The 13,692-nt window shown below is 46.6% G+C and overlaps 1 protein-coding gene across 2 annotated transcripts in view; it reads left to right on the top strand.

Annotated features, from left to right (window-relative positions):
- Window positions 1–13,692, top strand: part of tenm3 (teneurin transmembrane protein 3) — a gene marked incomplete at its 5' end in the record, with an annotated part of 291,642 nt that overhangs the window by 260,364 nt on the left and 17,586 nt on the right. For both annotated transcript variants that reach the window (XM_080464332.1, XM_080464333.1), the window contains 4 exons: window positions 4,316–4,420; window positions 5,945–6,075; window positions 9,461–9,630; window positions 9,997–10,123. In XM_080464332.1, the coding sequence (XP_080320458.1) occupies window positions 4,316–4,420; window positions 5,945–6,075; window positions 9,461–9,630; window positions 9,997–10,123 (533 nt within the window). The remainder of the gene's footprint in view (window positions 1–4,315; window positions 4,421–5,944; window positions 6,076–9,460; window positions 9,631–9,996; window positions 10,124–13,692) is intronic.

The following is a 13,692-nucleotide window of genomic DNA, read 5'->3' as shown; positions in this document are numbered from 1 at the left end:
TTTCGTGGTTTAGGCTCAGAAGCTCCTTCGGAAGGTTTCATTAGATAAAACGTACATTTGTATGAACCTGAATGGTTGGTAACATCAGTACTTGGATAGTTTAACAGTTTCCTTTCCTTTTAGCCACCGCCTGCTCTAATTACTCTTGCTATGGAGAGACGTCGCCATGCTACCAGGACACAAGTTATTTCTGTCAATAATGGCCCTTTTTTTTATGTTTGCTTGGCTGCCGATCACAGAAAACTGTGATCGGCAGCAAAGTCATTGGATCTATATCTTAATTTGCCATTTTGTGAAACAGACCTTCAGCGATCATCCTGACTGAATTGAAGCCGGGCTCTGGCCGTCCCACTGACCAGCACGGACTCTCCTCATGACGTCCTGACTTCAGACTGTGGGGCTCATAGAAAAGTGGATTTCTGAAGCTTTTTAAAACCGACTGTGTCTCTAAATGCTGCCCAAAGGCAAAACTCTGAACTTTGTGTATTTGCTGCGTTGTGTGTTTGTGTGGCTGCAGGCTGCGGGGAACTTAACGGAACAGTTCAAACCCCAGCGCCATCTCAAGTGACAGGCGGCGGTGCAAAACCAGCATCAAAAGCTCTGGAGCAAGGTTGATTGGTGATGTTGTGATCTTCAGGTTTCCTTTGACTTTTCTTCACTCTGAAGCATATTGGACAGTTTCTATTTGGTTCAACTTCGAGGACTGGAAGCAGAAACCATCTCTGAACATGTTACTCTGTTGAGTATGTGGAAGAAATTCATTATAGAATTCTCCATTAGTATTTCCTTTCCTTTGTTGTGGAGCCACTGAGCTCTGTCCATCATGTCCAGTGTGAGACGAGGCCAAACTGCCCCAGTGCTCACATTTTGGTCAAATCAACAAAAGCAGGGACAAAGTCTCAAACTGTAGTAATAATATAATAATATGTGTTTTACTTCTTCAGAAGAATTCTTTAGTTGTAGTTAAGATAAGACTGGCAAGTTTATATTTTGAAAAATTCTATTCTACACTTTTTTATGTAGAATTCTATTCTACACTTAGAAAAGATCATTTAAGGACTTGGCCAAACAGTTCAAGTTGTACATGATGGATGGATGGATGATGGAGGGATGGATGATGGATGGAGGGAGGGATGGATAGATGATGGATGGAGGGAGGGATGGATGGATGGATGAATGGATGGAGGGATGGATGGAGGGAGGGAGGGATGGATGGATGGAGGGATGGTTGGATGGAGGGATGGATGGATGGAGGGATGGATGGATGGAGGGAGGGATGGATGGAGGGAGAGAGGGATGGATGGAGGGAGAGATGGATGGATGGAGGGAGGGATGGATGGATGGAGGGATGGATGGATGGAGGGATGGTTGGATGGAGGGATGGATGGATGGAGGGATGGATGGATGGAGGGAGGGATGGATGGAGGGAGGGATGGTTGGATGGATGGAGGGATGGATGGATGGAGGGAGGGATGGATGGAGGGATGGTTGGATGGAGGTATGGATGGATGGAGGGATGGATGGATGGAGGGAGGGATGGATGGATGGATGGAGGGAGGGATGGATGGATGGAGGGAGGGATGGTTGGATGGAGGGATGGATGGAGGGATGGATGGATGGATGGATGGTTGGATGGAGGGATGGATGGATGGATGGAGGGAGGGATGGATGGAGGGAGGGAGGGATGGATGGAGGGAGAGATGGATGGATGTATCCTCCTGCTGAATGTATTTAAAGGGCTGCAGTAGTTGAGATTTAAAATGTGATATTTGATTCAGTCGATATGATTGGGATATTTAAAGTACAGTCATGTACAGAGACGGAGGTCGCCTGTGAGGTTCGTCAAGCTGTCAACACCAACTTGTTTCCATAAAACATGGAGTGACTGCTGCTCTGTGCTCGGTGTCAGATAGAGTCACATTAGCACCTCCTGGTAAAGTCCTATTTAAAGAGTCACCCTGTGAAAAGAGCTGCCACTGCCTCCTCTTTCAGAGTGGTGAAAACAGAGCACCAGTCCCAGTCCCAGCTCCTTCCCGTCCTTCATGTCAGACGTCCCGGCCCAAACAGCCGGGGAAAACAATGATTTAGCAGCGACGCTCCTGTTAAAACTGAACTAATGAGCCGGGTGAGACGATGCCTGGAGTGGCCGGCGGTGATTTGTGTGCTGGGAGAGTGAGAGAGTGAGAGAGTGAGAGAGTGAGCCGAGCAGTGGTTCCTCCTTCACAGCACCGCCCAATCGATCGCAGTGTAATAAGTTATTCAAAGCCATTGACGGCCGGAGCATTCCTCTCCATCAATTCCTCTCCATTATTTATCAGCCCCCCCCCTCTTCTGGGCCGTGATGGAGGAAAAGTGAAACGATATTTGATGTAGGTGCCGTCAGAAACGGTAAACAAGCTAATGTCGCCGGCGTGTTGAGATCATGTTGTTGCTGATTGCTTCGTGCTGGCAGAAGCATCTGTCGCTCTGACAGTCATCCTGGACCCTGGCAGACCGCCGGGCCTCCTGGAACTGCAGGGAAGGGCCTGTTTGTCTCTCCATGGCTCTCACACCACCTACAGAGGTTGACAGTTGACGGGACAAATTGAAATTTGAAAAGTTAAATTAATTTCTTCAAGTGTTTTTATTATGTTTATTTGTGCTTCATCAACTGTTTCAGGGTCTTTTTTCTCTTTCTGAAGAAACAATGACATAACGACTCCGTCCTGATCCTCCACTCTTTCTCTTTACCCCTTCATGTTCTTCTCCTGTGGCACCAAGAGGGCAGTTGCTCTTGGACAAGGGGGCGGGGCCAGGGGGCGGGGCCAGGGGCGGGGCCAGGGAGTAGAGGTTCAATAGGATGGGGTCAGTGGGATGGAGGTACTACTTTTTTTTTTTGGAAGAATTGTTGGCCATATTTTGGATTTGGAGATTAAACTGAATAACTGAATTAAAGTGACTGAAAATGTTGTAGGTGGAACGGAGATGAAATAAAATCATTACCAGTAAAAAATAACGTCTGTACATGTAGACTTAGCAGATATTTCAAATTGAAAACCTCAAACTATTTGTCCAAAGAGCTGTTCATTGGAATATCGGTCATATTGTTCAATGCCTCAAAGTCATTTAATGGTAGTTACCAGTCTGATTCTGTTTTACTCTGATTTGGAGATCTGATTGTCCCGTTTACAGGGACTCTGATCCGACCATGAACAGGTTTAAACCTTCTTCAATCACTTCATTCAGATGAACCAGCGACTCTTGGTTTGGTTTGTTCTGTCAGGCCCGCCGGCTCTCCGCTCGCTGGTTTCCAGTCGTGTCTGTGTTGAACTCTGGGCTCGCTTCTCTGTATTTACATCAACATGAAGAGTTCCTCCTTGGTTTGGGCCTCAGCCAAGACGAGACGTGACCCATCGAGAACAAAGAAGAGAATAAATGTCGATGACAGGAAGTAATCAGTGAGCGTCGCCGTGACAACAAGTGATGAGCGCTTCCAGCCAGCCAGTCTCACTGGAGGACAAACTGGCTTCTTGTTTCACACATTGAAATGGAAACTTTCCAATCTTCTACTCTTCTTATTGCACAAAAAAGAAAACTGAAATAAGTTTTTTTTTGTTTTCAAAACTTTGGTGTGGATGGACACTTTTCTCACGTGTGGAAAAACTTCATATGAGGTTCCCTGCTCCTCAAGGGGGAAAGAATAAATAAAAGACAGTAGAAAGACAGTAAACTCCACCTTTTGCTGGAAATTACTTGTTAAAGACGTTTATCAGAGGGAAGGAATTAAAATGTACAACAACCTGGAGCCTCTCTCTCTCTCTCTCTCTCTCTCTCTCTCTCTCTCGCTCCCTCTCTCTCTCCCTCTCTGTCCCTCTCTGTCCCTCTCTCTCTCTCTCTCGCTCGCTCGCTCTCTCTCCCTCTCTCTCTCCCTCTCTGTCCCTCTCTGTCCCTTTCTCTCTCTCTCTCCCTCTCTGTCCCTCTCTGTCCCTTTCTCTCTCTCTCTCTCTCTCTCTCTCCCTCTCTCTCTCTCTCTCTCTCTCTCTCTCTCTCCCCCCCCCCCCCCCCCCCCCCCCCCCCCCCCCATCCAGCCATTAGTCCAGTGAGGTCAAGAGGACCTAATTAAAGGAGGCTGGGATGTTAATGCCTGCTCTTTGCTCCATTAGCAGGTTCAAACCCTGCCTGGAGAAATTAATTGTGCGGTTGCTCTCCTTACATTTATCACTCCATTCCTCCACCCTCGCTCGCCATCTGTCTTTCTTTCACCTTCAGTCACAGGAACTCCCCTAAATCCAGTATTTCCTTGTAATGATCGTCGTCCTGTCTTTCTTTGGTGCAGACCAGCTGCGTAACAGTTACCAGGTTGGTAACGACCATTCGCTGAGGGTCGTCTACGCCAACGGGATGGACACACACTACCAGACGGAGCCCCACATCCTGGCAGGTAAGCCTCCACCCGTCCCGCCCAACTCGTCTGTTAAATAGTTTGATCTGGATTCACGTAAGCCGCTCGCAGGTCGAATGCTATTGTATGATGAATTGTTCTGTCACTGACATTCCACATTATCTGCTGAGGCGTCAGCGTGGCACCCGGTGGGCTTCTCTTCAGGAAGCAGCTCCAGTTAAAGGCCCTCCGAACGGCCTCTTTGGTGGGACGTCGCTCTCCTTCCACCGGCCTGTTGCCTGTTCCCAGACTCACAGCCACACTTTACCCACCAGCACATGATCTGCATCATGAAATAGCACATTTACCACTGATTGTCTGCACCTGGGTTTGGATTCCAGTCACTCCGGGTTGAGTCGACACAGTTTCAAATACGAGGATAAAGTGTGTTCCGTCTGTTCAGTAACTTATATATTTGGAAAGATTACCTGCTCTGTTTACAATGAATAAATGAAATTATTTTACCAATTTGTCAACTAGTGGAACATGAAACGACACTGAGGCCCAGAAAATAACAACAAATGAAAGTGAAAGCCAGTTACTCTATAGAAAGATAGCATTAGCATGAAGCTATGTGGTCAGTTTGTGAAAATACTGAAATACTGCAGAAGTAATTCAGCTAAAATAAAAAGCTGTTTGTGTGAAGAAAACTCTTTTTATATGAATATAATTTGTTCATATTATAATACGTTATATCACAAAATAATATCCCTCTATCACCAAGCAGCACACATGTGACTCACTACACCACCTTGTGGTGCAAAGTGGTTTTACAGGGTAGACCGTTTGTGAGATGTTGTTGGCTGTGTTGATTAATTGACCTTATTTTTTACTAAAAATGGTGACATGTTCCCTCTCATCATCTTGTTTCTAATAAAGCCTGAGTCTAACCTTGTTCACAGGAAAGAAAACTTGGGGCATGAAATGTCCTGCAGACGCAGCAGACATTCTTTTCCTCTAAACTGTGACGTTGGGCTTTATGGCGCGGTAATATAATGCATGCTTTTGACATTTACTAGCTTACATTTGCGGCGACCGAACTCCAGCCGTATAAGTTTGACAGCGGAGAGAAGAGACGCTCCCGGTGATTGATGTGTGAGGGGGAGTCGGAGCAGGAGGGCTTTCATAATGCTTACGAGCTAAAACACTGGAAAATGGTTATCCACCAAGAAAATGACTTGTGGTTGTCATTACAAGGATTTATTAGAGGTTTAGCTTCAGATAGAAAAATGAAAAAAGCCTAAAATGCTCTATAAAAGCACAGAAATGTAAACGTCCCAAAGAGGCCAATTACTTGTGTGCAGCCGCTTGTTGCTCCACTGCAGGCAGAAAGAAATGCTTGTTGTGGAGGATGATTTAGTGCGAGCAGTCACCAATCTAATGCACACGACCACGTCAATGTTTAATTCACAGCCTCTGATCTGAAGGCATCGACGTTCAGCACCACAGAGACTTTTACTCAGACGTGTCTTTTAACTGCACGTCTTTGTCTTCTTTGTCTGTTTGATTGAAATCCCCGTCCAGGTGCTGCCAACCCGACTGTAGCCCGACGCAACATGACCCTGCCTGGAGAGAACGGCCAGAACCTGGTGGAGTGGAGGTTCAGGAAGGAGCAGACCAGAGGGAAGGTCATCGTGTTTGGAAGGAAGCTCAGGGTGAGTCGGCAGCTTCCCAACACAGCGACTCACACAGCTCTGTCATCCCTGGAGCCACAGGGAGAAGCTCCACATGAGACAAACTCCTCACCTCACACTGAACTGAACTCTGGCATTCAGACACAGAAAACTCAGGTTGGGGTTGTTGTATGAGGATTAGGTAGGAATTCACTCACACATGCATCCTCATACCTCAAAATAAGACAAAGTATATACGTAGGTGGTGTTTCTTTCAGGGTTTCTTGGTTATTTTATTTGGAAAGAAGGTTGAAATCAAGCCGGGGGATCGTTCAGCTCACATGCTGGTCAGGTCTGATGGATCTCCTCCTGATTTGACTTTTCCAGGAGCAGGAGCTCCCTGCAGATTCCTTCAGTCTGTTTTAGAGTCACTCTTCACACCACAGAGGTCAGCGAGAAACACATCAGTTGTTTTCCAGTTTCCGTTTCAGAAATGTTTCACAGTCAGACGTTTTAAAAAATATCTGCTAGAAAGGCACAAGAGGCTGCCGTGTTCCAAACCTTCTGCACATGTGCAGATGATGGTAGAGTAAATGGTCGGGACCTCAGACATGCAGAACGATAGTTTACCAAAACTTTGACCCGTTCCCCTGAAAACTAGAACGCCGACAGCTGGATTATAAAAATGGTTCCATTTTCCATGACTCACATTGTCGTTGTAGCGTGAGCAGACTGCCAAAAGCCATTGATAAAGTGTGTGTGTGTGTGTGTGTGAGGAAACAGTGTCTTGCTTCAGCTGACATGTGACTGATGTGGTGCAGGAGTTCATCCCAGATAGACAATATATATATACACACACACACACACACACACACACACACACACACACACACACACACACACACACACACACACACACACACACACACACACACATATGTATATATGTAGCTATTAAAGTTAATATTAGTTATTTCTCATCATATGTAATAGACACTGTTTTATATATATATATAGGGTTCGAGGTAAGACGTGAACATGAACTCCATGTGATTCCTGTGGAGCAGGTTGTGTCTCCAGGAGCGCCGTGACAGTCCAGCTGTGCTGCAGCAGCGACTTGCCAATTTAAGTGTCTCACTGCGACAGGGTTCATGACCTTCAGCCCGCCGCCGAGCTAAATGCTAATATTTCTGCTGTTTGCATCCAGCGCAGGGACGCTGAGCACCAGACGTCGCTTGATGACGAGCTGCATCTTCAGGATGAAATAATGAAAACATCCACTGTCGAGGGGCAAAATGTCAACGCTGGCAGCTTTTAGGAAGCGATAAGTGGCTGAAGAGAGGCGCTGATGGGATTGTTTAATCTCTCTCTGTGTTTGTTGAGCTGCTGCTGTTCTTCACGGTTCTGATTGGACACGACAGATTCAGGAGAACGTTGCTGCTCGCTCGGCACTTCAGTTCAACCTGCTCACACACCCACATTGATATCAGCTGAGTCATCAGAAGGGAGAAATATAGAGAAGTGAAAATGAAGTATTAGCATGAGAAAGCTAAAACCTGCTACCTGGAGGAAATGAATGAAGGATGTTCAGAAACACAAAGTACAAGGACTCGGAAGGAATTCCAGCTCGGGAGGGGGGGGGGTCGTCCACCTGGGTCCAGATTAACATGATACACCACACCAATCTGCAAAATGATTAGTTTCCCTGATTTGGGCGCCTCCGGCTCAGCGTGGCCGCTGGCCGCCGTCCAGACGCCGTCGTGTTTCATCCAGCTGGCCACTGGCCACCCCCCACCACCCACCCCCCCCCTCCCTAATTTTCAAATGAATGAGTGGCTGAAATGACATGAGAAAAATGAGTCTTGAACGTGATCCAGCAAAACTCTCTCCTTAATGAATTCTGAGTCGGAGCATTTCCTTTGCTTCCAGGATCCATAAGATGAGCTTTGCAGTGTGTGTGTGTGTGTGTGTGTGTGTGTGTGTGTGTGTGTGTGGAGGGGGGGTAGGGAGGAGCGATCGGTCTTAGTAAATTGGAGTTTGAACAAACAGCGTGTCATTTAGAAAGCGATAAAGCCTGGCTCGCGGTGCTGGAAGGCTGCAGTGTTTTACGGCGGGGATCAGGAGGTGCTTTAATTCAGCCAAACGGCCGCTTGTTATCAGGACCAACCCCAAGCGGAGGCCAGACCCCCGAGTTGGTTGGCTTAGTTCAGGCAGTGGCGGGCGTCAGGGCCTGAAGGCTTCTCTGCTGGCCTCAGAAAAAGATCAGAATCAGACTGATGTTGATCATATTTGGTCCATCAATACTTCTTCAATAATTCCAAACTGTCTGTCTGCTTCCTCTCATAGTTTCTCTCCTGACTGCTGCTTCCAGACTGAACTTCCATATTAAAGCTTTGAACCAATCACAGTCCAGCCATCAGCTGTTGCCGGGTAAAGAAATCTGCCTGAGGCCTTCAGGTTCAGTTCTGCAGGCGTCTGCAGTGTAAAATAAGAGTCGGTCGCTGCTGCTTCAACCAATCAGATTTAGATATTGAGACTCAGGACCTTCTAGAAGGCCGAGGGTGACGTCAGCATATTCCTGCCCTCTGATTGGCTGGTCAGAGAGTTCACTCTCCAGCTAGCTGACTGCATCTGGAGCAGCTGCGTGAACAAAGTATAGTTGGTTGATTTAATAGAGGTTTAGTGAAACTACAATGGCTGAAGGAGAAGATAAAGACATTTGGTTGCAGATTTATTGTCCAAACCATTTTGCAGAGGGACTTTTCCTGGAGGTCATTGAACGCACCGCAGCGCTCCAAGAGCACAGAGGTCCGCTGCAGTTTATCTGCGCTCACAACAAACTCAATGGCAGGATTCAGGATTATGTTATTTGCCATGAGATTATTTTCAAGACCATGAAAAGCTCTCGTCTGTCTCCGTCCTCAACTTCCAGAAGTTTGGGGATTAGCAGCCGCTTCTTAATGCAGCTGCAGCAGAAGATTTCTGAACCTTTTACATCAATAAAGGTTTTTAGTCTGGCTGCACGAGTATCTATCTGTAATGCAAAGGCTCTTTATACTGCATTTCAGCATGAGAACATGGTTTTTGTAGCTATAAAAGTTGATGAGGGGTGGATTGACTCAGACCAGCACTTCCAAAAAAAACAAGGTCTTTCCAGCTCACATATTTCAGGACATCCATGTGAGAGTTTGACATGTCAAGTGAAGAGGCGGAGGACGTGACCTCCCCTCAGCATGATGCCGCAAAAAGCTTTTGAAAACATCCGCCAAATATCCATCGCATCAGAAATAGTTCAAGGTGTCAATGTTTAGCTTTTTTTATTAGAGGGTGACGTCACTGTGTGTGTGTGTGTGTGTGTGTGTGTGTGTGTGTGTGTGTGTGTGTGTGTGTGTGTGTGTGTGTGTGTGTGTGTGTCCTGCTCCTCCAGGTCAATGGAAGGAACCTGCTGTCGGTGGATTACGATCGTTCTCTGCGGACTGAGAAGATTTACGACGACCACAGGAAGTTCCTGCTGAAGATCATCTACGACACGCAGGGCCACCCGACGCTCTGGGTGCCCAGCAGCAAGCTGCTGTCCGTCAACCTCACCTACGCCAGGTACATTCAGCCGTCACCACACAGGATCACATCATTTACCTCCTGAAACCGCAGAACTTCTTTATTTTAATGCATTTTGTTCAACTGTAACATGTTCAGCCTGTCAGGAATCATTTTTCCATTTGGTCTTCTGTTTTCGTCAAACAGCTCAAATCACTGCAGGGTTAGGGTTTGTAAAACTGCTGAGACAGCTGAAACTGTAACAGAAAACAAAACGGCTCAAAAGTGGAAAATAGTGGAAAAGTTTGAAGGTTACACGTGTTAACAAGTGTGTGTGTGTGTGTGTGTGTGTGTGTGTGTGTGTGTGTGTGTGTGTGTGTGTGTGTGTGTGTGTGTGTGTGTGTGTGTGTGTGTGTGTGTGTGTAGTACGGGGCAGGTGACCGGCCTCCAGAGGGGTCCGACCACAGAGAGATGGGAGTACGACAGTCAGGGAAGAATCACCTCCAGAGTCTTCGCTGACGGGAAAACGTGGAGCTACACTTACCTGGATAAGGTAACACACACACACACACACACACACACACACACACACACACACACACTTTTCACTGTGTTGTCACTGTGTTGTCAGTGTGTTGTCACTGTGTTTTCACTGTGTTGTCACTGTGTTGTCAGTGTGTTGTCACTGTGTTGTCACTGTGTTGTCACTGTGTTGTCAGTGTGTTGTCACTGTGTTGTCACTGTGTTTTCACTGTGTTGTCACTGTGTTGTCAGTGTGTTGTCACTGTGTTGTCACTGTGTTGTCACTGTGTTGTCAGTGTGTTGTCACTGTGTTGTCAGTGTGTTGTCACTGTGTTGTCAGTGTGTTGTCACTGTGTTGTCACTGTGTTGTCACTGTGTTTTCACTGTGTTGTCACTGTGTTGTCAGTGTGTTGTCACTGTGTTGTCACTGTGTTGTCACTGTGTTGTCAGTGTGTTGTCACTGTGTTGTCACTGTGTTGTCAGTGTGTTGTCACTGTGTTGTCACTGTGTTGTCAGTGTGTTGTCACTGTGTTGTCAGTGTGTTGTCACTGTGTTGTCACTGTGTTGTCACTGTGTTGTCAGTGTGTTGTCACTGTGTTGTCACTGTGTTGTCAGTGTGTTGTCACTGTGTTGTCAGTGTGTTGTCACTGTGTTGTCAGTGTGTTGTCACTGTGTTGTCAGTGTGTTGTCACTGTGTTGTCACTGTGTTTTCACTGTGTTGTCACTGTGTTTTCACTGTGTTGTCACTGTGTTGTCAGTGTGTTGTCACTGTGTTGTCAGTGTGTTGTCACTGTGTTGTCAGTGTGTTGTCAGTGTGTTGTCAGTGTGTTGTCAGTGTGTTGTCAGTGTGTTGTCACTGTGTTGTCACTGTGTTGTCAGTGTGTTGTCAGTGTGTTGTCAGTGTGTTGTCACTGTGTTGTCACTGTGTTGTCACTGTGTTGTCACTGTGTTGTCACTGTGTTGTCAGTGTGTTTTCACTGTGTTGTCACTGTGTTGTCAGTGTGTTGTCAGTGTGTTTTCACTGTGTTGTCAGTGTGTTGTCACTGTGTTGTCACTGTGTTGTCACTGTGTTGTCAGTGTGTTTTCACTGTGTTGTCACTGTGTTGTCAGTGTGTTGTCAGTGTGTTTTCACTGTGTTGTCAGTGTGTTGTCACTGTGTTGTCACTGTGTTGTCACTGTGTTGTCAGTGTGTTGTCACTGTGTTGTCACTGTGTTGTCACTGTGTTGTCAGTGGCATGGAAGCTCCTTCAGTACGATGTGTGGATGTGAGCTGGATGTAACAGCTGGGGAGGAGCCAAAAGTTGCAGTGAAATCGAAGATGGATGGAAATGTGTGGAGACGCTGCAGCAGCTGAGCTTTTGGTCTGAGACTCTTGAACTCAATGCCGAGCTTCAGTGGCGATCACAGTGACAACCACAGTGACGACCACAGTGACGATCACAGTGACAATCACAGTGACAACCACAGTGACGACCACAGTGACAACCACAGTGACGACCACAGTGACGATCACAGTGACAATCACAGTGACGACCACAGTGACGACCACAGTGACGATCACAGTGAAACAGACCGTCTGATTGAAACATGGAAAGGACGTAGGACAGAAAACAAGGGAAGTGGTGGGAAAGTGAGCGTGAAGCTTCAGCAGCTCTTCTAAATTGAAATAAGTGAGTTTGAAGCAGTTTGAAGTTTCCAAATGTACAGAGCTGGTGACTTTATTAGGATCACTGTTCGGCTGGCGGTCAAACTGAGATGTTGGTCTTAGTGTTTCATCTGCTGGCTGTTCAGAGAGAACCTGAGAAGGTCTGAGTTCTCTGGGACAAGAGGTCAAAAGACAGAGGTCAAAGGTCAATGGACAGAGGTCAATAGACAGACTGGCTGGAGATGATAGAAAGACAACAGGAAGTCAAAGAACCTGGTTCAGCTGCTGCTCTGAAGTTTGGAGGAGATTTTCTTCTTCTCAGTATCAACTGAAGCAGGTTGGACGTCCACAGTCTACCTGAGGATGTAGACCCGGATCTGATCCGACGGAATCATACATGAAACGGGGGAGCAGAGGAAGCAGAGGAAGCCTGGCTGCCTCTTTATCTGTAGAACAGCCCAGCATTAAGAATAGAAAATAGATAAAGAAGTAAAAACAGCATGAGGAGACAGGAGAAATAAATCAGACAGGTTTTGTGTTTGTTAGCCCAGGAAGACAGACGGAGCCTGACACAGCCCTGTTTGTGTGGTGGAGGAAGAGGATGATGGAGGAAGAGACAGACGGAGGAAACAAGACTCCAGGGAAGGAGGGAAGCTTAGTTAGATGCCGTTGGAGAAGGAAGAGCTGTGAATGAAGTGTTGGAGCATGACAGACATCAGACCAGCAGAAGCAATAAATAACAGAGCCTCGTTTAAAAAACAGGCTCGTCAAAATGGAGGAACTACGTCAAATTACAGGAAAAAGACAAACGTGTGTGTAAACCTAAAGCAGTGCCAGTCAGGAGCAGCTCTGCTGCGACAGGTTGAACAGGTTGATCAGCCCACAATAAGGATGCAAATGTTTTTATTGTTTTTATTCTCCTTTCAAAGAAATCAATGGATTCAAGTTTTGCACACAAACAAAGTACTTGTGCTGTTTTTGTGTAGAATCTTTCAGAATCTAAGTCTTTGTCACTTTCAGTTGAAACTGGTGAGAGCGACTGTGCCTCTGACCTGTCCTGTCAAAAACAAGGGCCTTCATCGTTTCACAATAAGAAATGGAACATTATATATATTATATTACAAACAAGGTATTTCTCAACATTTTGCCCGTCAAATACAAACGTCTGTGAGCAGATCTTCAAAGCTGACGTTCCTCTCTGAACTGACGAGGAGCTTTCCTCAAGAGATTCACTTTACTTTTAGTTATATGGCACCGATGACAGCAGTCATCTGAAGGTAGTTTTATAAAGAAAAACCAACGAGAGAGGGGGGGGGGGGGGGGGGACGTAGCATGTAATAGTGACACATTGAGTATGAAAGGAAAGTTTCAGTCTAAACCTCCATCAGTTTGAAAATCCATCAGTCTAAACATCAGCTGGACTAGAAAATGTTCCAGGGTTCCTTAAATAGAACCCTTCACAATAGAGACTGAGTCAGCCTCCCGACTGAACCTGGGAGCTGCTTCCTCATGGGAGGAGCCTGAGAGCTGGAAGCTCCGCCTCCATTCTACTGGTAGAAAACCTAGGAACCTCCAGGGGGCAGCACTGAGAACCAAGAGTTCTGTAGAGAACCTAGGAACCTCCAGGGGGCAGCACTGAGAACCAAGAGTTCTGTAGAAAACCTGGGAACCTCCAGGGGGCAGCACTGAGAACCAAGAGTTCTGTAGAAAACCTAGGAACCTCCAGGGGGCAGCACTGAGAACCAAGAGTTCTGTAGAAAACCTAGGAACCTCCAGGGGGCAGCACTGAGAACCAAGAGTTCTGTAGAGAACCTAGGAACCTCCAGGGGGCAGCACTGAGAACCAAGAGTTCTGTAGAAAACCTGGGAACCTCCAGGGGGCAGCACTGAGAACCAAGAGTTCTGTAGAAAACCTAGGAACCTCCAGGGGGCAGCACTGAGAACCAAGAGTTCTGT

The sequence above is a fragment of the Lipophrys pholis genome (assembly GCF_963383615.2).
Source record: "Lipophrys pholis genome assembly, chromosome: 5".
Lineage (NCBI taxonomy): Eukaryota > Metazoa > Chordata > Actinopteri > Blenniiformes > Blenniidae > Lipophrys > Lipophrys pholis.
Note: the sequence above shows the minus strand (reverse complement) of the source record. Positions and strands in the feature narration are given on the sequence as shown.